General features: G+C 43.5%; 1 protein-coding gene across 6 annotated transcripts in view; it reads right to left on the bottom strand.

Annotated features, from left to right (window-relative positions):
* Window positions 1-15,993, bottom strand: part of Olfml2b (olfactomedin like 2B) — a 40,951-nt gene extending 24,958 nt beyond the window's left edge. For all 6 annotated transcript variants that reach the window (XM_026412675.2, XM_026412678.2, XM_026412676.2 and 3 more), the window contains exons 1-3: window positions 15,449-15,993; window positions 12,431-12,694; window positions 9,797-9,904 (exon numbers count right to left, since the gene is read on the bottom strand). In XM_026412675.2, coding sequence (XP_026268460.2) covers window positions 9,797-9,904; window positions 12,431-12,694; window positions 15,449-15,622 — 546 coding nt within the window. In that variant the 5' untranslated portion in view covers window positions 15,623-15,993. The remainder of the gene's footprint in view (window positions 1-9,796; window positions 9,905-12,430; window positions 12,695-15,448) is intronic.
* Window positions 15,994-24,469: the final 8,476 nt, after the last annotated feature.

Genomic DNA, 24,469 nt, shown 5'->3' with positions numbered 1-24,469 from the left:
TTGCTAAGGGGCTGAGAATATGGCTCAGTTGGTAGAGTGCTTGCTTAGCATGCACAAGGCCCTGGGTTCAATCCCCAGCACGCCCAAAACAAACTAACAAACAAAAAAACCACAGCTTGAGTGAGCTGTGGGTGGGCTAACACCACCAGATGTGCAGATGGGTGGAATGGCATTGGAAAGGCTGTGCCCTGGCTATGGACTCAACTTGTCCAGCTCTTAGACAAGTGTGATCAAGCAGTGGCTTAAGCTAGGGGGAAAGATGACCATGCTGCAGGGCTCTGGCCATTCCCTGTGAATGGGAGGACGCAGGGGGAAAATGCTGGCTCTGGAGATAAGGTGTGAAATCCGCTCCATAGTCATAGCCTGGTAATGTGACCATAGGACAGAAGTGATGAAATCTCTCTAGGACCCTTGGGAAAAGAAAGAATAAGCCAGGGACTATGATGGACGCCTGTAATCCCAGCAATTTGGGAGGTTAAGGTAGGAAGACTGCAAGTTTGAGACCAACCTGGGCAACTTAGTGAGACTTTGTCTCAAAATTTTTAATAAAGGACTGGGGGTATAGTGAGGGAAAAGAGGAAGAGGGGGATGACAAGAGGAAGACAAAGAGGAGGAAGAGGAGGGAGAGGAGGAGAAGGAGGAAGAAAAGAAGGAAAAAAATGGAAAAGAAAAAAAAAAGAAGTGATGATGGTATCTACATTGACAATCTTAGTATTGAGAATGGATGAGTGCCTGGCATCAAAGAGGACTGTGGACATACCTAGGTGTGAAAGGAGGAACAGCTAAGGTTGGTATGACTAGGCCAGGGAGGAAGAGAGGACCCAAGGCTGGTATGTGGGAGAGAGGCACAAGACACCTGTTGGAGGAGACTGGGCTAGACTGCAGTTGTCCCCCAAATCACACAGCAGGCCTGTGCCACTGTATCCAAGGAGGCTGCCTGGGAGCCCTGTGGGTGTCAGGCCCACTGGTAGATGGCTGGATGTGCACAGCTCTGGTGCAGATGATAATCTTAAGGACTGAGGGGACCTGGTTCCTGGGGGAGTAAAGTGAGCAAGCATGAGGGTGACGAGGCCCATAGTGCAAGGGCTCTGGGTTTTCATTAGCTCACCCTGCCCTTCCCCCTCTGAGCCCTCCAGGACCCAACAAGGACCAGATGGCCTGGATCAGCCACCCAGCTGACAGCTGCCCCCAGTCCCCTATAAGAGAAATAGACGGGGAGAGCAGCTGGAAACAGCCGACTCCTGATGTCGGAAAAGGCAGCAGGGGTCCAATCCCTCAAGCACAGCTGGTGGAGACAGGCAGGCAGGCCTGAGGTAAGGGAGACACCAGCTGTTGCCTTAATCCCCCATCCATCCAAACAGCTGCTCAGCTTCCATTCACGGCAGGTGCTAGGCTAGGACTGGAGACACAAAGAGAGGACTTAGACCCTGGCTGCCCTCAAAAGACCCCAAGCTTGGAAGGAGAGTCAACAAGTGCAGAGCAGAAGTCCCAGGCCTCTGATGATGAATTTCTGCATGAGGGGGAACCTTATCCTCTGCAATAACCACACACTCCTCACATCCTGGCAGCTATCAGCTATTCCTAAGCCAGCAGATGGAGGGCTGACTCTTACACCATAAGCCAAGAAGAAAAAAGCTCACAATCCATGGTGGCAAATTAGATTTCAAGGATATACAACCCCAAGAGAGGTTGAACTCACATTAAGATGTAAATTGAATTAAATAACCTTAACGTCAAAATGTATCTTAGAGACATCCTCTCCAGCCCTCTGCCTTCTTTCACTTCAGGAGGACAGGGTGAGTGACACTCCTCTCCAAGTCTGCACTTGAGGAAAGAGTAAAATGGCTGGCTGTGAACCTTCTGCAGAAGTAGATTCAATCAGGAGACAGTGACAAGTTGGGGTGTCTTGATGGGAGTACATGGAGGCTTGGAAAGATACAGCTTCCCTAAGTCTCTGCCAGGAACGCACAGATGAAAATAACATTTTTTCTACTAATGGTAAAAAGATACATCCCCAAGGGGCAGGAATCCTCCTTTGATCTTGCATTGTAGGCTGGAAACACAAAAGCCACCAAACTTTTAGGTTTGGGAGAGATGCTCCCACATTCTGAGATGCGGGCCAGTTCTGGGTCTGCTAAACCCATAACAGATTTCAGATCTTCCGCGGGAGCAACATTATGAGGAGTGAAGCCTTCAACTGACACACAAAGTTCCCTGGTGCCTATCTGTGCCCATGGACGGAGTCCACAAACTCCAATGGGGAGGTGAGAAAGGAGGAGAAGAATCACACACACCACACGGGGCAGAGCTTCCATTACAAATATCACACCGTGGAAGCTTATAGGGATTCACCTATTTTAAAAGAGTGATATGTGTCACACACATATATGAAGGTATATATGCACACAGTCATGAGCATACCAAGAATTTATAAATGTTTACAGGTATACTGCAGCTAGACCGTGAAGGAGGGTTTACCACAAGATTTTCAACTTTTATGGGAATACTTTAATTCAGTTAGTACTTTAATGTTAGAGATTATAATCTGTCCCTGTCTTTTTCTACCACTTTGAAAATAAATCTGCTCATGGAAGCAGTACATGATACTATCCCATGCTTCTAGTCCTGCTGCCTCACAAATCCATTTTTAGGTCTGGGCAGGATATAAGTCTCTGGGTCTCTGGGAGTTCAGATGAAAGTTTTTTCTCCAGTTGAATCAATGCCAAACTTGGGTCTATGTGCAATGAACAGGGTTTATGTCTTTGGAAGCTACAGGTTTTCCTTGTAGACTTCTATTTTCCATCTTCCCTAGATCCTATGCTCTGTGCCCAATTACTGTACCCCCAATCTCACACTGTACCCCCCACTTCCTACATCTTCTTTCCCTTTTCAGATGTTCACAGGGCTGTTCATGGGCCATTAGGAATTCTGAACTTGGAAACAATCCACATATCTATCCTTAGGAGATGGGTAAATATGTTGTGGCATAGTCATACAATAGAATAATACATAGCAATAAAAATGAATGAGCAAGACACAAAAACAATATAGGTAAATATCAAAAACATAAAATTGAATGAGAGAAGCCCAATACATGCACACACACACTCATACACACACATCACTAACACACACACAATTCTGTAGAATTCTGTACATTTAAAATTCCAAAACAGGCAAAATGGGTCCTGGGAAGGAGGAGGAGCAGGAAAGAGGAGCAATGAAGTTGACCAAATTATGTTATGTGCAATGAATCCCACTATTAAATTTAATGCACCAATAAAAAATTTAAAAATAGGGCTGGGGATGTAGCTCAGTGGTAGAGTGCTTGCATCGAATGTGTAAGGCATTGAATTCATTTCTCAGCACCGTGTATAAATAAATAAAAATAAACCTTCATCAATAATTAAAATTTTTTTAAATTTAAAAATAAAAATAATAAATTATAAATTCCCTTTAAAAAGAAAGAAAATAGGCAAAATTAGACTGCTGGACATGCTGGTACAGGTGTATAACTGCAGCAACTTGAGGGGCTGAGGCAGGAGGATTGCAAGTTCTAGGCCAGCCACAGAAACTTAGTGAGACTTTGTCTCAAAAATAAGAAACGGTTGGTGATATAGCTCAGTGTGAAAGCACCCCTGGGTTTGATCTCTGGTAAAGAAAGAAAAGAAGGAAGGAAAGAAGGGAGGAAGGAAGGCAAGCAGGCAGGCAAAAATGTTATATTGGAGGACGAATTATTTTGGGAGATTTGGGGGATGTATTCTTATTTGCGAATACTATTAAAAAAAGGCAAGAAAGATAACTAAAATACAAGGCTCTAAATAGAGAGGTTCCCCTCAGGAAGGGGGTGTGAGTAGAAGACATGTTGTAGGGAGGGCTTGGGGGATGTTAATATTAACCTCTTTCTGAAGCTGGATAATGATGACAGGGGTATTTGCTTTATAATAGGTTATCAAGCTGTATACTCATTGTACACTTATCTGTGCTGTTATTTTTCACAATTTAAGACAAAAGTTTAAACCCAATCATCCCACTAGGCAGAGCTCCCAGTGCTGATTTTCCTGGGTGTGAGGCTTTGAACAGTTCAGATTCCATTTCTCTCTCCTTCCTTCCCCTTTCATCTGCAAATGAAGTTTCCATTCCTACATCCCCCTATGTACCCAAGGTGGATGTACACACATGTGCCCACTTATACTGCCAGGCACTGATCTGACTCTGGGCAAAAAGCCCTTCCAATCTGACCCCTGTTGTCCTGTCTGACCTTCAAAGAACTCCCTTTGGGATTTAAGAATATCCAAGGACCCAGAGCAGAATTTCACTTCCATTCCTTCTGCACAGCCAGGCTGGAGAGGGAATGTTTTATCCATTTACCCAACATTCTGCCTTTTCAATTACTGTATACTCCAGACAGCCGGCACAAGCCAGGAGACAACCTTAATCCAAGATACAGTATTCCATTCCATGGCTGCTGGGCCCAACCAAAGACCCTCCTGTCATACCACAGCACCCTGTCTCTTGGACTGTGGTTTTGGGAAAACTCCCATTGGGTGGGACCTTCCCCAACTCAACTTTAATTCTGTTTAATGAGGCTTATGAGATGCAGCCACAGTCCTGCCTAGAAATTCCCTTGGAAGAACTGTTATTTTCAAGTTCTGGTTAGGAAAAACTGATGCTTACAGGGCAGACAAGAATGATTCGAAGAAACTGACGCAGTTGATTAGAAAGAGCCCTGGACTATGAGCCAAAAGGCCTGAGCTCCAACCCTATATGTCTTTGCACGGTGATCTCAGGGGATTCATCTAATTTCCTTGGATCTCACATCCTGCCCAGCTCACAGGAACAAGTGGACTAAGTGTATATGAAATGTTAGAAACTGTAAAATGTTATACAAATATAAGGGATCGTTATTATAAAAGTCCAGTGTTTGCTACTAAATCAGTTTTGAAAGAAGAGATATTCCCATCCATATAAAAATATTTGTTTTGGGGCTAGGGTTGTGGCTCAGCAGTACAACGCTCATGTAGCATGTGCAAGGCCCCCGGGTTCAGTCCTCAGCACCACATATAAATGAATGAAATGAAGGTACTGTGCCCACCTAAAACTAAATAAATAAATAAATAAATAAAGTTCATTGGGTGTGGTGCTGCATGCCTATAATCCCAGTGGCTCGGGAAGCTGAGGCAGGATGATCTTGAGTTCAAAGACAGCCATAGCAATTTAGTGAGGCTATTTAGCAAGACCCTGTCTCAAAATAAAATATAAAAAGTACTGGGGATGTAGCTCAGTGATTAAGCATCCCTGGTTTCAATCCCCAGTATCAAAATAAAAAAACACAAAGTTCATTTTGGCCAAGCCCTAGTTACTGTGCTCCTATACACAGGATACCACACATTTGAGCTGGCACTGCACCAAATTTATCCACACTCCTACCCTTGGCCAGTAAGGAGGAGGCTCTGCTGCTAGATAAGGTTGGGATGAACTATAGCCCTTGATCAGAACCCAGCCCATTGGCCCCCGCAGAGGCTGGGTCCCTGACCTTGGCCTCCCAAGCACTCTGTTCTTCCCCTACAGCTAACTTTCCCAATCTGTATTCTCTAGACAGACTAAAACCACATGTTTACCAAAGTCAGGTAAAAGCAGATGTTGCCAATGCCCCTTGATCCCATAGAAATACAATCCTTTTCTTAAAGGGGCATATCTCAGGGGAGGCTCAGGAAACATAGATACTGACCCTGGTTCAATTCCTTTTGAACCATTCTGGAAGGATCGGACAGAAGTTTTGCATGAAGTCCCCTGGGAGCAGGACGATGTTGACTATTTCCAGTCTCATCATTCCAGCTCTCAATGTAATGCTTGGGGAAGGAGAGATTCAAGATGTCTTGTGTCCTAGGTCTCTAAGGTAGCCCCTTTTGGGGAGAATGGACAGATATTTCAGGAGGCTGATATGATCTTCTTGGCCACATCAACCTGTCTACCAAAGCTCTGACTCCAGTGCCCTCACCCTTTTTCTTAAGAGTTTATAACTGAAGTGACAGTGGACCTGCCACCCCACCAAGAACAAAATGGCAACATTCAGAGCTGAAGGGGCCAAGCTTAAGGGTGGGTAGAGAAGGAGCTGGGTTTAAATTTTTGAGACTATTTTTAGGAATAGAAGGAACATGCTAGAATGATCCTTTTAACTTCAATGTTTTTCACCTCTGTCTTAGCTCTCTTGGCAAAGGAATGTAGGAATGTGTGCCCCAATCTCTCCTTGGTCATAACTCAAGTGCCACGTTTAATCATTTCAAAATATTTTCATAATAATTAGTGTGCATTTTATTCCCTCAGGAATCATATGGAGTAGGTAGGGTTCCATTCCCACTTTACATATGGAGAACCTAAGATATGGTTGCTTGGGAATAGCAGGCAAAGAGTAGCTTTCTCTGTCTTGACTCAGTCAGGTACTCTTTCAGCCACAAACTAGAGATTCTTATATTTTTTTACATCCCATATCTACTAAACACTTATCAGGGAACCCCGAAAAAGACCCTCAAAAGTCCATTTTTCCCCATGAGGAATACTGATATGTTTACAGTTATTCCTTTATTAAATTTATCACTTATAAGTAACATTTTGAAAATTAAAGAATAGATTTCTACTTGAAGTAGCAGCTCTTTGGTAACTATTTCAAATATCAGTCCCAAAACTAGATGCCAGTCAATAAAACATATCCATAAGCCTCTTACCAGTAGGGTTGAATGATGAATATTACTTTTCTGGTGACTAGACTTTCTTATTTATAAATAAAGCATTACAACCACAAAACAATGTCTCCATTATTATTATGTCCATAACGATTTATAACTCTTACATCACATCACATACCATTAAATGAAAACCATGGCACCAATTGTGTATTCCTCTATACCCAAAGTGATGTGGTGACTTTGACTGTAAACATTATATTACTGGTATTATGGACTGGTATTCATCCTGGGCATGAACAGCCTGAATGTCCAATGAAGGAACATTATTGATTATAAATTACTTTTATGTCACATTATCATCTCAGTAGATGCAGAAAAATCATTAGATAAAAGTTAACACCCTTTAATGATTAAAATCCTGAATAAATTAAGTATAGAAGGATCATACCAAAACATAATAAAGACTATACATGACACACCCATATCCAACATCATACTGAATAGGGAAAACATGAAAGCATTTCCTCCAAAAATAGGAACAAGACAAGGGTATCCATTCTGAACACTCTTATTCAAAATTGTACTTGAATTTTTAGCTAGAACAATTAGGAAAGAGAAAAAATGAAAGGGATACAAATAGGAAAGGAGGAAGCCAAAATATCCCTATGGATGATATGATTCTATCTACAAGAAAACTCTTGGAATTGATAAGCAAAATACAGCAAAGTACAAAATCAACATACATATAAAATCAATATCTTTTCTGTGTACCAATAATAAAATTGTTGGAAAAGAGAGCAAGAAAACAATTACATCCCAAATAGCTTCAAAAAAATAAATCTAAGAATAAACTTAACTGAGGAGATGAAAGACTGCTTTGAAAATTACAAAACACTGAAGAAATTGAAGAAGACACTAGAAGATGGAAAGACCTCCCATGTTCTTAGAGTAGGAGAATTCATATTGTTAAAATGTCCAAACTCTCTGCATACTCAGTACAATCTCCATGAAAATACCAATAACATTCTTCACAAAACTAGAAACAATAATCCTAAAGTTCATATGGAAGCATACAAGACCGTGAATACCCAAAGCAATCCTGAGCAAAAAACAAACAAACAAACAAATAAAAAACAACAAAAAACCAATGCTAGAAGCATCCAAATACACTATAGAGCCATAGTAATAAAAACAGCATGTGTTAGCATAAAAACAGAGATACTGACCAATTGAACAGAATAGAAGACCCAGAAATAAACCTATTCATTTGCAGCTGACAGATTCTCAACAAGAACACAAAAACACATTAGAGAAGACAGTCTTTTCACAAGTAGTTGGTTCTGGGAAAACTGGAAATCCATGTGTATAAGACTTAAAGTAGACCCCTCTACCCTGCACAAAAATCAGACCTGAAATGTTGAAACTACTACAAGAAAATAGGGAAACACCCCTAGATATTGGGACAGCCAACAATTTCCTGAATAGGACTCCCATAGCTCAGGAAACGAAAGCAAGAATTGACAAATAAGATTACATCAAATTAAAAAGCTTCTGCACAGCAAAGGAAACAATCAAGAGTGAAAAAGACAACCAACAGAATGGGAGAAAAATCTTTGCCTGCTATTCATCTGAGAGAGGAATAATGTCCAGAATATACAAAGAATTTAAAAAATCATAACAACCAAGAAATAGGTAATCCAACAGCCACTATGGAAATCAGCATGAAGGTTCCTCAAAAAACTGAAAATAGAACTACCATACGATCCAGCCATATGACTCCTGGGTATATATATATATCCAAAGGAAACAAAGTCATCATTCAAAAGATGCGCACACATTTACTGTAGCACTCTTTACCATACATAAGATATGAAATCAGCCCAGGGGCCCATCCACAGATGAATGGATAAAGAAAACAGGATACATATATATATATACAACTGAGTTATTATTCATCCATAAAAATAAAATCATGTCATTTGCAGAAAAACAGATGGAAATGAAAGGCATCATGTTGAGTGAAATAACCCAGAAACAGAAAGACAGATATCATATGTTTTCTCTCATTATGTGGAAACAAACAAAAAAAATTGAAAAAGACGACCTCAAAGTGGAAGAGGGCTTTCAGAGAAGGGAATGGGAATAGTAATCAGAGGAGAGAGGGTATGGCAAGAGAGGACAGAAGGGAAGATGGACATGATCAAGGGGGGATATACGCATATATTTAAATGTCACAGTGGACCCCCCAATTTGTACAATCAATATGTGTTAATGATTATAATAATAAAATAAAATGATCACTTTTATGTTTTCTTTCTCTCAAGTGGATGAGATACACACACATTCTCACACATACACCACATACACACACAGAGATATGTGCACTAGAACAGTTAAAAAAAAAAAAAAAAAAAAAAAAGAACAGATCAATAACCACATTCCCAGGAGGTGACAACTCTACCTTAAAAATGAAGTAAGATGTTTATTGTAATTTTACATATCACTTAGCTCTGAGTTCCCTGGAAGTCAAAATAAAAATAAAAACAGATTATTTATATAGTTCTTATAGAGGAAAAAGAATAAAGTCTTTACATTTTTATTTCACTCATTCACCAACAATTTGTACAATTTTGGATGCATTTTTTTAAATATATTTTTCTCTTTCCAAAGAAGAGAATGGGTTTAGTTAGGACACATGCTTTCTGTAAAAAAATATCGTGAGAGGCCAGGCACAGTGGTGCACACCTGTAATCCCAGCTACCCAGAAGGCTGGAGCAGGAGGACTGCAACTTAGGGGCCAGTGTGGTCATCAGTGAGACCCTGACTCAAAATGAAATATTAAAAAATTTAGATAAAGATGTAGCTCAGTGGAAAAGCACTTGCCTAGCATGTGATATACTCTGGTTCAATTCCCAGGACTGCAAAAAGAAGAGAGAAGAGAGGGGAAGGGAAGGGAAGGGAAGGGAAGGGAAGGGAAGGGAAGGGAAGGGAAGGGAAGGGAAGGGAAGGGAAGGGAAGGGAAGGGAAGGGAAGGGAAGGGAAGGGAAGGGAAGGGAAGGGAAGGGAAGGGAAGGGAAGGGAAGGGGAAGGGAAATCAGAATATTCCTTACCTCCTCCAGTTTATCCACTCGCCCCACCAATTTGGTAGTGACCGAATGCAGCTTCAGGAGATCTAGGCCATAGAAAGCTCCTTCCAGCATATCTATGATGGTGGAGAGCTACGAAACAAGAGCCAGGGGTTAGTCCAGGGTTGGGATAGAGAGAGCACAGTGGGAGAAGTTTCCTTCAGATCTCCATGTTGTAGGCTCAACAGGGAAGCCACTAGCCAGGAATTGAAAGGTAGCCCTAGAAGCACATTTGTAGGGACGAGCCAAATGATGTATTCTGCCTTCTGAAATATTTGGGTAAAAAAAAAAAAATAGAAGAATCCTACAAGAACAAGTAAATCCAAGGTCTGAACATCTTCACAAACTGTTTAGGACTCTTTTATGAATCCATCAGTCATCAGCATCTCTCCTATTAGACTATAACTCCTTCAAAGCTTCTTCATCTCGGTTTCCTCAAGATATCTAGCAGAGTACCTGGCCCATAACAGGTAATCTATAAATGCTCAACAAAGTGATTGTAACATAAGTACCTTCAGGATATGGTTATGAAACCCTCCCTCAACTTCATTGTCTACTAAAGGTCCTGGAAGATATCAAGAGATGATTTCTTAGCATCAAAAGCATAGTTGCATCTATTCAGAAAACCAACTCAAGAGACTCAATTGAGCCCAGTAGTTCCAGAACAGACTGGAGACCATAACAGGAACCCATCTCAAAAAATTCAGCTAGGCTGAGAAAATGGCTTAGTGTTAGAGGATTTGCCTAGCATGTACAGGCCCTGGGCAGGGAGTGAGGACAGCTTAACCAATCCTGATGTAAAAGAGACCCAGTGGCACATGCCTATAATCTCAACAACTCAGGAGGCCGAGGCAGGAAGATGGCAAGTTCAAGGCCAGCCTGGGCAACTGAGCAAGAACCTTTCTCAAAATAAGATAAAATGGCTGGGAATGTAGTCTAGTAGCAAAGCACTTTGGGGTTCAATCCCTAGTATCATCCCCTCCAAAAAAAATAACAAGAGAAAGGCCCAATAGCCCATGTCTGAGGTAGCTCCTTGTCATCGGGCACCTAAACTTGTCACTTTTTTTTTTTTCAATATGATTCCCTGCCAGTATAGTGCCACTGGGAGGAAGGTGGCTGAGGCTCAGATAGCATTTAGCGGGTGAGGATACAGGAATGGGGGCAGATGAGATATGCTTAAATGGAGCCTCCCTACCAAGAACCAGACCCTGGAAGAGTTGGCTGGGTGACCCATTGCAATCTCTCTATTCCCCACTCACTTCCTAGCCTTGCTTCCAGATAAAACATTCCATAGAAATACTCGTTTTTTGAAGTTCTCTTTCTCTCTCTCTCTCTTTTTTTTTTTTTTTGGCGGGGGGGGGTGGGCGCTGACGATTGAACCCAGGGGTACTTAACCACTGAGCCACATCCCAGCCCTTTTTATATTTTATTTCAAGACAGGGTCTCACTAAGTTGCTTAGGGCCTTGCTAAGTTGCTAAGGCTGGCTTTGAACTTGTGATCATCCCTGCCTCAGCCTCCAAAGCTGCTGGGATTATTGGAGTGTGTCACTGCACCTGGCTAGAAGTTTTTTTTCTTTTGCATCAGAGGAAGACAGCTGTATCCTGGGTAAGGGCCATAGCTGATTAGTATGCAATGGGATGATTTTCTGATTCCTAATAGAAATTTTGCCTGATATAGTTCCAGAAGTTCCCCCAGAGTCCTATCCTAGAACTAAGTGAGTGCGGCACATGGTTCAGAAAGTAGTTTCATGGAAGAACTGCAGCTCTGAGTAATATGGCCAAATCCTGGGGCATTCCTTGACCTGATAAACACAACTGCTTTAAGAGATACCAATGACTACCAGTCCCTGAGTATCAGGTACCAGCAGGAGTGCATTACATGAGCATTCATTCATCCATTTACACAGGCATGCCTCACTGAATATCAGGCATTGTGCTCTGTACTCAATAGTTGTCATCTCATCAATTCTCATAGTAGATATTATTCCCACATTTTATTCAAGGAAACCGAGGTCAGACAAATTAAGTAACTTCAGCAAGTTCATGCAGTGCTGATTTAAACCCAGGTTTGCCTGACTCCAAAAACAAGCTTATTCTACTACCCCACATCATGAGCAAAGCTGGGGTATCACATGAAGTCAGCCAGTAAAGATGCCCAGGTAGGGCCTGAGCTTCCCCACCCTATAAAGTATGACCACAGCATCGGTTTTGATGAGAGGCCTCAGGCCTCTCATCCCCGGGTCACTTCAACAATGGTGCCAAGGACTGAGAGGCTCACTTCTCTGTCTTTTACCTCTTCAACATCCACCCTGGGCTGACAGGAAATTGTGACAGCAATTTTCCTGGAGAACACTGAGTTCTTTTGGCCAGCTGGGCCTGGCAGCGGATCCCAGGCCTGGCCTCCTAGTCTCTATGAGGAGGGGCAAGTGTTCTTTGCTCTCACATCTCCCTCAGACTCCAGAGCTGAAATTGACCATTTTGTCAAAACAACAGCCTTATCTCCACACACAAGACTCCAGGGACTAGGCCTGGCCTCCTTCAAAGGCCTTACAATCCCCAGCCATGGCCCTGTGGGCTCATGGGTTCTCATCTGTGGCACCGCCCCCCACCAGCTCCTACCTTCAAGTCTCGGCTGTCTGCTTCCCGTAGCTTCTGGAGCCTGAAGTCTCCCTCGCAGGGATTGAGGGCAGATGGGGGTGCAACACAGGCACACTTGCAGGATGAGCCTGAAGTGATGGTTTCCACAGTGTAAAAGTCTTCCCTCCTGGATGCTCCCTCATTGATCCTCTGGCAGGCATCTCGGCCCAGCGGTCTCACCACACACTTGCACTGACAGTCTGAGCCCTCGGACACGGCTTTCACCTTGTCATAGTCCCCCAGCAACTAGACACACACAGAGCAAATGAGTTGGGGTTATACAAATATATGGTTCCTCAAAGAGTCTGTCGATTAACTTAGTCAAATGTACGACTCTAGAAAAAAAACAATATGTATCGACATGGAAAAAAATCTCCAGGAATTATTGTTAAGCCACTCAAGTTATAGATCCATATATAGAGAACAATTAGTTTTATGTAAAAAAAATTCAAAATTCAAAGCAATAAGTACATATGCAAATAAAATACACCTAAAAAAATGTCCTACACCAGCCAGACACCTCAAACAACACTGAACCATGGAATGAATAGGTCATCACAAAGCAATTTGCTGACTTGGACATTTCTGGGAAGGCACTCGGAGTTCAGCTCTCTTCGTTTATCTTGGAAGGCTGTGGATTTTCAGGGGGCCTTTGCCTTTAATCATTTAAAAGAAAAAAAAAATGAGCTCCATCCTTCTTCCCATAGTCTTGCCTTCAGCTAGAATCCAGGTTTGGATGTGAAAAGGAAAGGAAGAAAGAGTTGAAGAAGAGATGATTGGAAAGTTGGCATTCAGATTTGAGGACTACTGGGGCGTCTTTCCTGATTCATCATTTGACACTTATTGAGTCCCTCCTAGGGACTGGGGGAAGTGCAGTTAAAGGTAGAGATGGGTCAGGCTGACAGCCTGCTTTCAAGGAGCCTACAGTGCCAGAGGCAAATAAAAAATAGTCACAGATTAGACAGGGATACGTGCCCTGAAGAGCAGGGATGAGGTATAATTTGAAGTCAACAGAGGCGCCAATTGGGTACCAGGGAAGATTTCCTGGAGGAAATGGTATTTGATCTGAGCCTGGGATGATGGGTTAGAATTGGAGAAAGGGAGCCAGATGGTGGCACACACCTGTAATCCCAGATACTCAGATGGCTGAGGCCAATCTTGGCAATTCAGCAAGACCCTGTCTCAAAAAAAGTAAAAACTAAAGGGGTAGGAATGTAGCTTGATGGTAGAGCACCTCTGGGTTCAATCCCCAGTACCAAGAAAACAAAAAGAGAATATAGTTGGAGAAAGGGAGTTGGGAAGAGAGAGACAGGTCCAGAAGTCAGTAAGGTTTATTCAGTTTTAAGGGTTCATTTGGCTCCTAGAGCAGTTTCTGAACCCAAACCCAGGGCCAAAACCAGGAAACTGGCTACATCTGCTTCTTTCTACAATTCAAACACTTCCTTCTGTGTTCTTGCTCCTACCATCTTCCCCCAAACAAGAAAACACTTGCAAGAGCAGACTTTATAGAGCCCTCACCCTGGGCACTTAGTGGGGGAAAAGGTTCCCCCACCCCAAGTTGCTTTCCAGCATGCCCTAAATACTTAAAGCCAGGACTCCCTTCCTAGACAGCCAGAGTGTTCAATTCATTTGACTTAGGATCCCAGCAGGCAGGCATGAAACTTGTTTGAGTAGAAATGTTCTTTGGGATGCTGTGTAGGGGGAGTTTCCCCTGCCAAGGTTGGGTTTCTTCTAAGACTAATATTTGCTTAAGTGTTGTTGTCAAATACAGAATGGGTCAGTGGAAGAAGGAGGTGTAGTTCGGGGTGACTTAAGCAGCTGTTTTTTTCTGGGCTGACAGTAAATCATGGCTGTCTATTTTCTGAAACTTATCCTAGATTCCTACGCAACCCTGCTCTGAGAACCCTGGGTGGGTTCCTTCCTTTCTGGAGGCTCGGGTTTCAGGAAAGCTTTTGTTTATGATATTCCAGAGTCCCAATGTGAAGGATTTTTGTGTCTTTTCGATTTATGGGTCAGTATGAGGTTATGGGTGGGCACAAAGCATATATTAGCATAATTATGAAAGAAGAATGAGGAGAATAGTGTTTGAGAAATCTCAAAGCAGAGCTGATCGCTCCCTCTACAGGAAGGAGACAAGACCCAGTCTAAGGGCTTAATGGAGATACGGGCTTGCTCTAGGGATCCTTCCCCTGATATCTCTGGTCCTGAGGATCATAGTGTCACCCACTGCATACCATCACGCCAGCTCTGGAGAGTTTACAACACCAGAGAGAAGTATCTTTTACAGTCACGAGCTCTGGGCTGAAAATTGCCCGATGGTTTGATTCTTACCACTCCCAGCACTCTTTAGCTTTCTGGTCCTTATCTATAGAATGGGTATCAGGATGTTTTGGGGATTGATTCAGGTTCACAAATGAATATATTTCAAAGTTCATCACTATAATCTGTGGCTCAGCCTCCACTGAGAAGCAGGCCAGACTGTGGATATAAATTTCCACTGTATCCTTGCAATATCCTGGGTCTTGTCAATTCCTCTGTTCTGGGGGTACCTCGCATGAATTACACATGTTGTAGCTCTGTCTACACCCCATGTCTCTGCCTGGGTGGTTCACCCTAGGCCATAAAATCTCTCTCATGAATTATGCCATCTGATTCCTCCTGTTTACGCATTCCAAATCTGACAAACAGCTACATAGACAAGAAGTATTCTTCACAACCCAAAAAACAAAACACAAAAAAAACTTTTCTTCCTTCTCAGAGAGTCCTGTGAAGCCCTCCCTTTCCTCTCCTCTCCTTTATCTGGATTTGGTAACTTTGAAAGACCTCATGATTTTGGGAATAGGACCCCTGATTTCCCTTTAAGAAAATATTCTGATAAACGAAAACCAAATGTCCTTCCTATTAGTAATGGAAAGAAAAACTTCTCCCTCCAAACGCTTCATCCAGAACCATCCTTTGGCCCTTGCCACCACCCAGGACAAGGTGTGCGGGACATCCTACCTGAGATAAAACGTTCTCTTGGTTGTCCGCCTCATTTTGCAGAATCTCATCCTCTGTGGGAGCCACCGTCTGCTCATCTGGAGGCTCGCTGGTCTCTGTGGGGACAGTGCTGGAACCCCAGACCCGTGCCGCAATCAGAGAGAAGCAAAGAACTAGCAGCAGAGCCTTGGCCATGAGGGACAAGACCACAGAGACCTTCGCCCCTACGGAGAACGGCTTGGGTCAGGGATCTCAGCAAAGACTGAGGCTACAGAATGTTTTAGCAGGAGCCCGAGAGTGGCTGCCCCGCGCACCTTCTAAAGATGGGTGCAGCTAAGCGGGGCTGGAGGGTGCGCCCCGGAGACTCTGGGCATCTCCTGCCTTCCAGACTCTAGCCAAGACTAAAGAGGCGTGAGCAGGGAAGAGGAGGTGACCCGAAGGTGGAGGCCGGCACAGGCTAGCCAAGCGCGCTCAGGTGGAAGGCGGGCGTCCAGGCAGACGCCGTCTGCAGGGATCCTCGGGGCGCACGGGGACTGGGCGCCGGGAGGATAGCGGCGGCGGCGGCGCGGGAGGCGAGGGCGCAGCGAAGGGAGGGCGCGGGGAGAGGGCGGAGCCTCTATTGTGCCGGGGCCGCGGAGGTGCAGCCAGTGACGGCGCGGAGGAGGAGGACCGGGAAGCGCACGGGGCTCCGGCGGAGGGGCGCCCGCCGACCCCGCCCCCGACTGCAGCTCGGCTGCGGCGCACTGGCGAGGGCCCAGGCTGCAAGTTCGCTTTCCTTCATCAGATTGCAAACGATGAACGGAGAGGACCCCGAGCAGGGCCTCTGAAGTTTGGGGATTCCTTGTACCCATTTTCTCCGCTCGGAGAAGAGCGACTCTTGCTAAGGGGTGGGAGGCAGGCACCGAGCGCCGGTGCGAAGACTCGGCTCTCTCCCTTTATACGGAACCTGGGGCCGGAAAGAAGGCGCGTTTGTTCTTCTGGGTGTTTCTTTTCTCTGGACCTGACTCTGGGCGTGATCTCTGGTAGCTTTGAACTTAGCGCCATGGGTAGTTTGATGGCATGCCACGGTTTTAGAACCTAGTACTACCTCCACCCAGAGGATGGCTGCTGAACTCCCGGCTGGAGTGCGTCTTGAGTGTGAGGAATAAGGAGAGTGACTGGGAGTCTCTCGGATATTCGGAGGATCGCGAAAGACCACACCTTTTACCCTCGCCTAGGTTGGAAGTATCGGGGTTTCTGTCACCAGAGGATCTCTACAAGGGCACCTGCTTTTCACAGTGTTCAATTATGTTGCTAGGTCCTTTAATTAGTGTCCCTTTCATAAACCCGCTGTGAAGATAAACAGTTTGTGGGTTTAAGGGTATTGTCCTTCCAGAACAGCTGTCACCCTGAAAATATTGAAGAGCCAGGTCACTTCAAAGACGTAAAAAGTATGTCACGCCCTTGAGAAGTCCAAGCACTCTACCCTTATGCTAAGGAATAAAGGTTTTCATAATCCAGGTAACCAAGGAGACGTCTTCTCCTATACATAACGATAGTGGACAGGATAATTATAATCATTATTGTGGTTTTTGTTTGTTTTGCCATGTTGGGGATCCAACTCAGGGTCTCACAATCTACAACCAAGCTCATGCCCAGCCCCAATAATAAACATTAATAAATTTTGGTAGTTAAAAAAAAAAACAGTTTATGGGGGAAAATCCAAGGTTCTGAATTTATGAAGATTTGGGTTTACGAAGGTGTCACACAATAAACACCTTTCTATGTAAGTTATCAAATCTTTTCTGAAACAAGATGGAAGTAAACATCTATAAGATGTAATTTTAAGGCTCAATTGAAATAAATGTTTAGCTGAATGTGGAGGCATGTACTTTTTAATTTATTTCTTACATACATGACAATAGTGGAATGCATTACATTCATAATTAATCCCAGCTACTAGGATTAAAAGGCTGAGGCAGAAGGATCACAAGTTCAAGGTCAGCCTGGGCAAACCCTGTCTCAAAATAAAAAGAAAATAAAAAGGGCTGGGGGTATAGCTCAGTGGTAGAGCACCACCGGATTCAATCCCCAGTACCACAGTAATAATCATAATATAAGTTGAATGTTGGCTAAGTCCAAAGCAACAAGCTAGGTTGCTAGACATTTGCTGGGAGCATGAGAGCATTTCTTACAGAAGGAGTGGGGGTGAGGATGAGGAAGTACTTGAAACAGTCCTGGAATTGTGAGGCAGATTTGAATGTATCCAGTGGGGCTTAAAAGGAATAGGTCACTTCAGTTGAAAGGTCAGAAAGGATTTCTAGAAAGAGTGATACTGAAGACAACTGGGTTGGGAGATTTCAACATGGTGGTAGATAAGTCAACAAGATGTAGGCAAGAGACAGAAGCCATTCTGGGTAGAGACAGTAGTCTGAATATACATATTCAGTTCTCAAACTGGTGCTCCCTTCTCAGGAAAGACTTCCCTGACTCCATCTGACTTCCTCTGTTGCATGCTCCCATATGCCATGTACCTCTTCTTTACAGATTCATGGGAGGAAGGTATTTGTATACATAGTGGGTTATTTCAGTGGTGCCTGTCTTCCCTGCATAGACTGTAAACTCCACGAGGACAGGAAGTTTGTCTGTTTTGCTCACCATTACATCCTCAGTTTCACCCATCTCTGTGACCTAGTGGACACTAAATAAATGATTGAATGAATGGGAACTACAAATATGTTGAATATATTCCCAATTACCCTCATAAATAGTGTCTCTGTAGCTGTTAGCGTGCATTTAACTGCAAGTACAAGAGACTCCCTCACAATGGCTTAATTAAATACACATTTATTTTCTCTAAGAAGACTGAAAATTGGCTGTTGAGTATCTCAATGATATCATCAAGGACCCAAACTCTTTCCATTTTCCATTCCAGTTTTCTTTCTCTCCCTCTCCTCCTCCTTCTTTTCTTTCTATCAGGGATTGAACGCAGGGGTGCTTAAACACTGAACCATATGTCCAGCCCATTTTTGATTTTCTATTTTGAGACAGGGTCTTGCTAAGTTTCTTAGGGCCTCGCTAAATTGCTGAGGCTGACTTTGAACTTGTGATCCTCCTGCTTAGTCTTCTGAGCCATTGGAATTACAGGCATCTGCTCCCACGCCTGGCTCCTGGCTCCATCTCATTATTCTTAATTTTGACCTAATCATAATTGATTTAAGATTGTCTCAACTACCTTATAACCATTCAATTTCACAGTCTTTTTAAGATAGGGGTAGCCTTATTAGTTCTGGCCAATAAAATAAAATAGATGTTCAGGGAGTTTCTGGAAATAATACATTGTTTCCTGATAAAAGAAATAAATAGGAGAGTAGAGCTTTCTGATACCATATGGTCCTTCTCTCACTAATAGTCTTTGCTTATGGTCATGATGTCTGGAGCTGTTGCAACCATAGCATGACCATGAGTCCCTTCTCCTATTGAAGTGAAATTTATATTTTCTTTTAAAGCTCACTTTTAAAGTCTCCTTTTAATGTTCAGTCCTATGGTCTATACAAAAACTAGTCTAAAATATACAACAGGACTTTTCTTTCGCTTAAAGATAGAAAATCAGTACCTTCCAAATCTGTTTCTTAAGCTAACTATGTTCACTTTCTTCGTCTTCTATCTCCATTTTATTCACCCATTTTTCAGACCATGTGGCCTCCCAGATTCTCCATTATTCTGATCATTTTCTCACTAGAAAGACTCCAGTTAGAATAGAGGTTACAGCATATTGAAATCATTTCTTATTTCTTTCTGTGCACTGTTCTTTTATTAATGCAACCCAAGATTGCCTTAGCTTTTTTGGCAACCACATTGCACCAGTGATTCATATTGATTTATTTTTTAAATGTACTTTTTTAAAAATAACATATGAATGTTAAGCTGGTTTCCTCTATCCTGTTTTTTCCAGCTTATGTTCTCTATTTAACCCAAATACAGGCTTATACATTTTTACCCACTGAATAGTATGGTGGTTTTGGCTCATTTTTTAATCCTGTTGCAATCTTGATATTTTTGCTTTTATCCCAGTTTTGGGTAATTTCCAAATTCAATAAGCATAGTTTCTGTCTTAATTCCAATCATTAATTAAGAAAAAAAAGAACTAGTGGATTGTGGTGGCACATGCCTATAATCCCCAGCAGACTCAAAAGCCTGAGGCAGGAGGATTCCAAGTTCAAAACCAGCCTCAGCAACTTAGTGAGGCTCTAAGCAATTTAGAGAGATCCTGTCTAATTTAAACAAAGTGTTGGGGATGTTGCTCAGTGGTTAAGAAACCTGGGTTCAATCTCCAGCACCCAAATTAAACAAACGAACAAACCCCTGTTTGTTCAAACAGGCCCAGATTCTAGAACTTTACATTCATCATAGGGAAAGTCTCTCCTTTGTTTTTGTTTTTCTTTTCTGTTGTTGTTGGTGGTGGAGAAAATAAAATACAGAACCTCATATGTGCTGAGGACCTTGTGCTCTCTACCACTGAGCCACATCTCCAGTCCTTCCCTTTATTGATGTTAACGTTTTCTGTGTGTGACCAGGCAGAGGTGCTGGTGCTGAGACCACATGTATTCACTCTGTATACAAGCGTATCTAGAGATGTGTCACCTACTTTTTGAAATCAAGATACACTGTCCGTGGCATTTCTCCCACCTGCCAGTCTGGTGACCTGGCTGGAAGATCCTGAGTTGAGTTTGGTTTGGCGTTAGAACACCCAAGTTGACATACTGTAAGTTCCCTGCATCCTTTGCTGAGAGCCCACAGATTCCAGTTCACTGGATCCTCAGCATATTAGTGTGAAATAAGTATCACTCTCTTTGTTAACAGATGGAGTCCCTGAGGCACCAAGACCATGACATGTGTGATAACGATTCTGCATTTAATGCTTACCACGTGCCATGCATCATTTGACAGCCAGAACTCCAGAGTTGGTGGAATCATTTTCTTTTTGAATGAGGAAGTGGGTTTAGAGAGGAATGCTCAAAGAACCAGGGTCTCAGAAAACCACGAGGTGCCTCTTTAGGACCCAGGACCCTCTCCAGTTTTGTTCAGCTGGCAGGTTGCTGAATGCTGGGGATCCCTCAGCCTGCACATCCACCATCCCTCCCCAGCCACGTCCACTTCTGACGTGAGCAGCTATTTTCCAGTTGACCCAGGAGTCTCCGGGCTTTGCTCTGAAATGTCTGTCTGTCGCCAATCAAGTCTTCATTTGCCAGGTGGGGCTAGGGGAGCTAGAAATGACCTGCCACCTCAGTGTGTAATTTAGAAAATGCACCTGCCCCTTAGCCGTAGAATCAAAGAGCGGAGCAAAGTCCCAGGAGCAACATCATTCTGCCATCTCCCTTCCCTGGCCGGCTGGAGAGTGGGAGCTGTGCCAGGGAACTGCCATAAAATGCTGGAAAGGGATGATGGAAAGCACAGCCCAAAAATGAGCTCTTTCTTCCCCGTTCACTCTGCTTTGCTGCTTTTCCAGCTTCTTATTTTGCCTTTGATCTTCTACCCTCTTTCTCTCCTTTAGTTCGGTTTAACTCAGTTGCTGATCATATATTATGAGCAGTCACTCTGGGTCCCGCTGAGCATAAAGGAATGAAGACGACAAGACCTCTGCCTTCGGGAGCTTATGTCATAAAGATTAGAAATGTGTGACCCTGGGAAGGGGTACAAAGAGCATTTCCCCCCCCCCCAAGATATTTTAGTAAAGAAAAAAAGTTTTTTTTTTCCCTCTGGATTTTCTCAGGTTTTTTTTTTTTTTATTTTAATTTAATTTCTTTACTATGCTATTTACTATGCCAACCAACTATGGAAACCTTTTTATTTGGGTAGCAGGGATTGAACCCAGAGACACTTAACCATTGAGCCATACCATACCCCCAGCCCTTTTTATTTTTATTTTTTGTTTTGTTTTGTTTTGAGACAGGGTTTTGCTAACTTGCTGAGGCTGGCTTTGAACTTGTGATCCTCCTGTCTCAGCTTCCTGAGTTGCTGGGATTACAAGCCTGGGTCACCATGCCCGGCTGGAGATTTCTTCCTAGTAAATCAAACTTTACATAATTAAATTTAGATTTCAAGGCAATTAAAGTAAAATCAACATGTAGCTATCAATCACATAGGTTCAGTCAAGACATGTTGTTTAGGTTTCTGGATTCTGAGCATTTCTATCTGCTCACAGTTTCTATGGATTCCACAAAAAGTCATTGTTCCTGCCTCTCCCTGAAATGACTTCAATGTGTCCAGATATGTGTGTGTGTGTGTGTGTGTGTGTGTGTGTGTGTGTGTGTGAGAGAGAGAGAGAGAGAGAGAGAGAGAGAGACTGAGGATTCAACTCAAGGGTGCTCTACTACTTGAGCCAAATCCCCATCCCTTTTTATTTATTTTGAGGTAGAATCTCCCTGAGTTGCTCAGGCTGGCCTTAAACTTTCAATCTTCATGTCTCAGTGGCTATTTATATTCTTATTCTTACCTAGGTAATGTATAAGTAACTAGAATTTGAAAATACCATTTGCACTGAGATGGGCCTTAGACACATTTGGAATCATGCATGGCCTGTTCACCCATTCAGCATTTATTCAGCAAGTATAAAGCATAATATCTGTGTGCCAGGTACTGAGATACTAATGAGACATGAACGCATGTGACATTAATTCAAGATAATAATTAATTCAACAACCTCTCTTTTTAAAATTTCTTCATTTTTCTTTTTATTAATTGATTTTTTAAAAAACAAATGACAGTTTACAATTCTTATTACACACATACAGTACAATTTTTCATATCTCTGGTTGTGTGTAAAGTATGTTGACATCAATTTGTGTCTTCATACATATACTTTGGATAATGATGTCTATCACATTCCACCATCCTTGCTGATCCCCTGCCCCCTCCCTTTCCTTCCCACCTCTCTGCCCTATCTAGAGTTCATCTATTCCTCCCATGCTCCCCCCTCTCTATCCCATTATGAGTCAGCCTCCTTATATCAGAGAAAACATTTGGCATTTGTTTTTTTGGGATCTCACAGCCTCCTGAGAAAGATACAGAAAGAGATAAATGCCAGACAGCTTGGAAGCACTAACAGGATGCTCCAGTCATGGCTAGCCAACCCAGTAGGGCAGTGTCAGGGTGTCCCAGGGAACCTACCAAGGGGAAGGATGCCTACGCAGAGCCTTTCAGGGGGGGAACAAGAGTTGGCCAGATCAAGGACAGTGATGCTGAGGGCAGAAGAACAAGCAGGTAGGACCAGGGGAAGCAGGTGTGGAGCAAGGAGAGAAGGACCTTCCAGGTCAAGTGGAAGGCCAGGAGCTACGGTGGCAATACATGAGCAATGTGATGTGGTCAGAGGCTGGAGTGTAAAATACAAAGCAAGGAGCGATGGGAAATGAAGCTGGCAAGCAGGGCCCCGTGCCAGAGAGCTGGGACTATATCTTCCAGGCAATGAGGAGCCATGAGTGCTCTAGGCAAATTAGCCAAATCACCCTGGGGCAATGAATAGGCCACACAGGGAAAGACAAAGTGAAGGCCATAATTCTCTTTTTGCAGAACACTCGGCAATGGGTTTGCCTGAGCCAGAGTCCTGCACTGGATGGGTCACAGTTCTGATTCAAAAGGAAGCTTCCTTGCTTCTGTGACTTCTGGTGACCAAAGGAGGGAAAGATAGAGGCAATTTACCTTTGCAGAGAATTATGCAGTGCTGCTACATGACAACACTCCAGGGAACGCCATTCATATCACAGTTCATGGGAATGGAGCCCAGTAAGGCACATCTGGCAACCACTGATCCCCGTCCTGGGACAGGTGGAGAGCACCACATACAGCCTGTGGCTCTCTACACACCAGGACCTCTTTCTTTCTTTCCCTCTCTCTAGTTCTGGGAGACCTCCATGCTCAGGGTAGCCCCTACACACCCTGAGCTATTTGCATGGTGTGCTTTTCTGGGCCCTTCAGGTGCCTCTCCTGCCTTTTCACAGATACCTCATATCCCTGTGATGGGGTCAGCAGCTCCTGCCTTCAGTGGTAAGTTTTGTTGTGGTTGCTGTTGTTTCGTGCAAGGAATTGAACCCAGGGGCACTTTTCCACTGAGCTACATTCCCAGCCCTTTGTAATTTTTATTTTGAAACAGCGTCTCCCTAAATTGTCCAGGCTGGCCTTGAACTTGTGATCCTCCTGCCCCGGCCTCCTGAGTTGCTGGGATTACAGGTGTACACCACTGTGTACAGCCCGTCTGGCAATTGTGATTTAGATAGGTGAAGGCGATTATGATTTAGGTAGATGAGTTTTTCCCATTTTCTGGTTTACTTTGTTCTAGGAACTAACTATTACACAACTTTGTAAAGTTTGGGTTATTCCTGAAATGATCTCATAGACTGGGCTGTGGGGCCAGCTCCTGCTTTTGTTGGCAGAGTGGCCAGTCACATTCACCAGCTGCCACTGTGTACGGAAGTGCTGCCTGCAGTCCTGGGGCCTGGGGAGGACTTCTGTGGGAGAGCAGATAGCACCACCTGAAGCAAGATGGTAAGCAGAGTGAGGCTGGCACAGGTATCCCTAGCCTGACACTGAAAACCTAAGGGCCATCTCACGCCAGACAAGAGGACACCCAGCTCTGAGCCCTAAGAGCCAAAGATCCCATCCCAGGAGAGAGTTACCTAAATAGCAGCAACACAATCAAGTCAGATGTCACTGAGTCAAGTTCCAACTCCTGTTGACATTTCTTCTTCCTCTTCCTCTAAAAAATGTTTTTCTTCCTTTTGAAAACTTAACCTGGATCCAGGCATGATGACACATGCCTATAATCCCAGCAACTTGGGTGGCTGACGCAGGAGGATCACAAGTTTGTGGCAGGTCTGGGCAACTTAGAGAGACCCTGTCTCAAAATTTAAAAAAATAAAATTTTTTTTTAGCTCAGTGGTAGAGCACCCCTGGGTTCAATCCCCATCATGTACATGTGTGTGCGAGTGCACACACACACACACACACACACACCCCAAAATGGAGCAAAACCAAACAAAAAACCATATAACCTTGGGCTGGGGTTGT

The sequence above is a fragment of the Urocitellus parryii genome, chromosome 11 (assembly GCF_045843805.1).
Source record: "Urocitellus parryii isolate mUroPar1 chromosome 11, mUroPar1.hap1, whole genome shotgun sequence".
In the NCBI taxonomy this organism is placed as follows: Eukaryota; Metazoa; Chordata; class Mammalia; order Rodentia; family Sciuridae; genus Urocitellus; species Urocitellus parryii.
The sequence above is the reverse complement of the archived record's forward strand: the minus strand, read 5'-3'. Positions and strand labels throughout refer to the sequence as shown.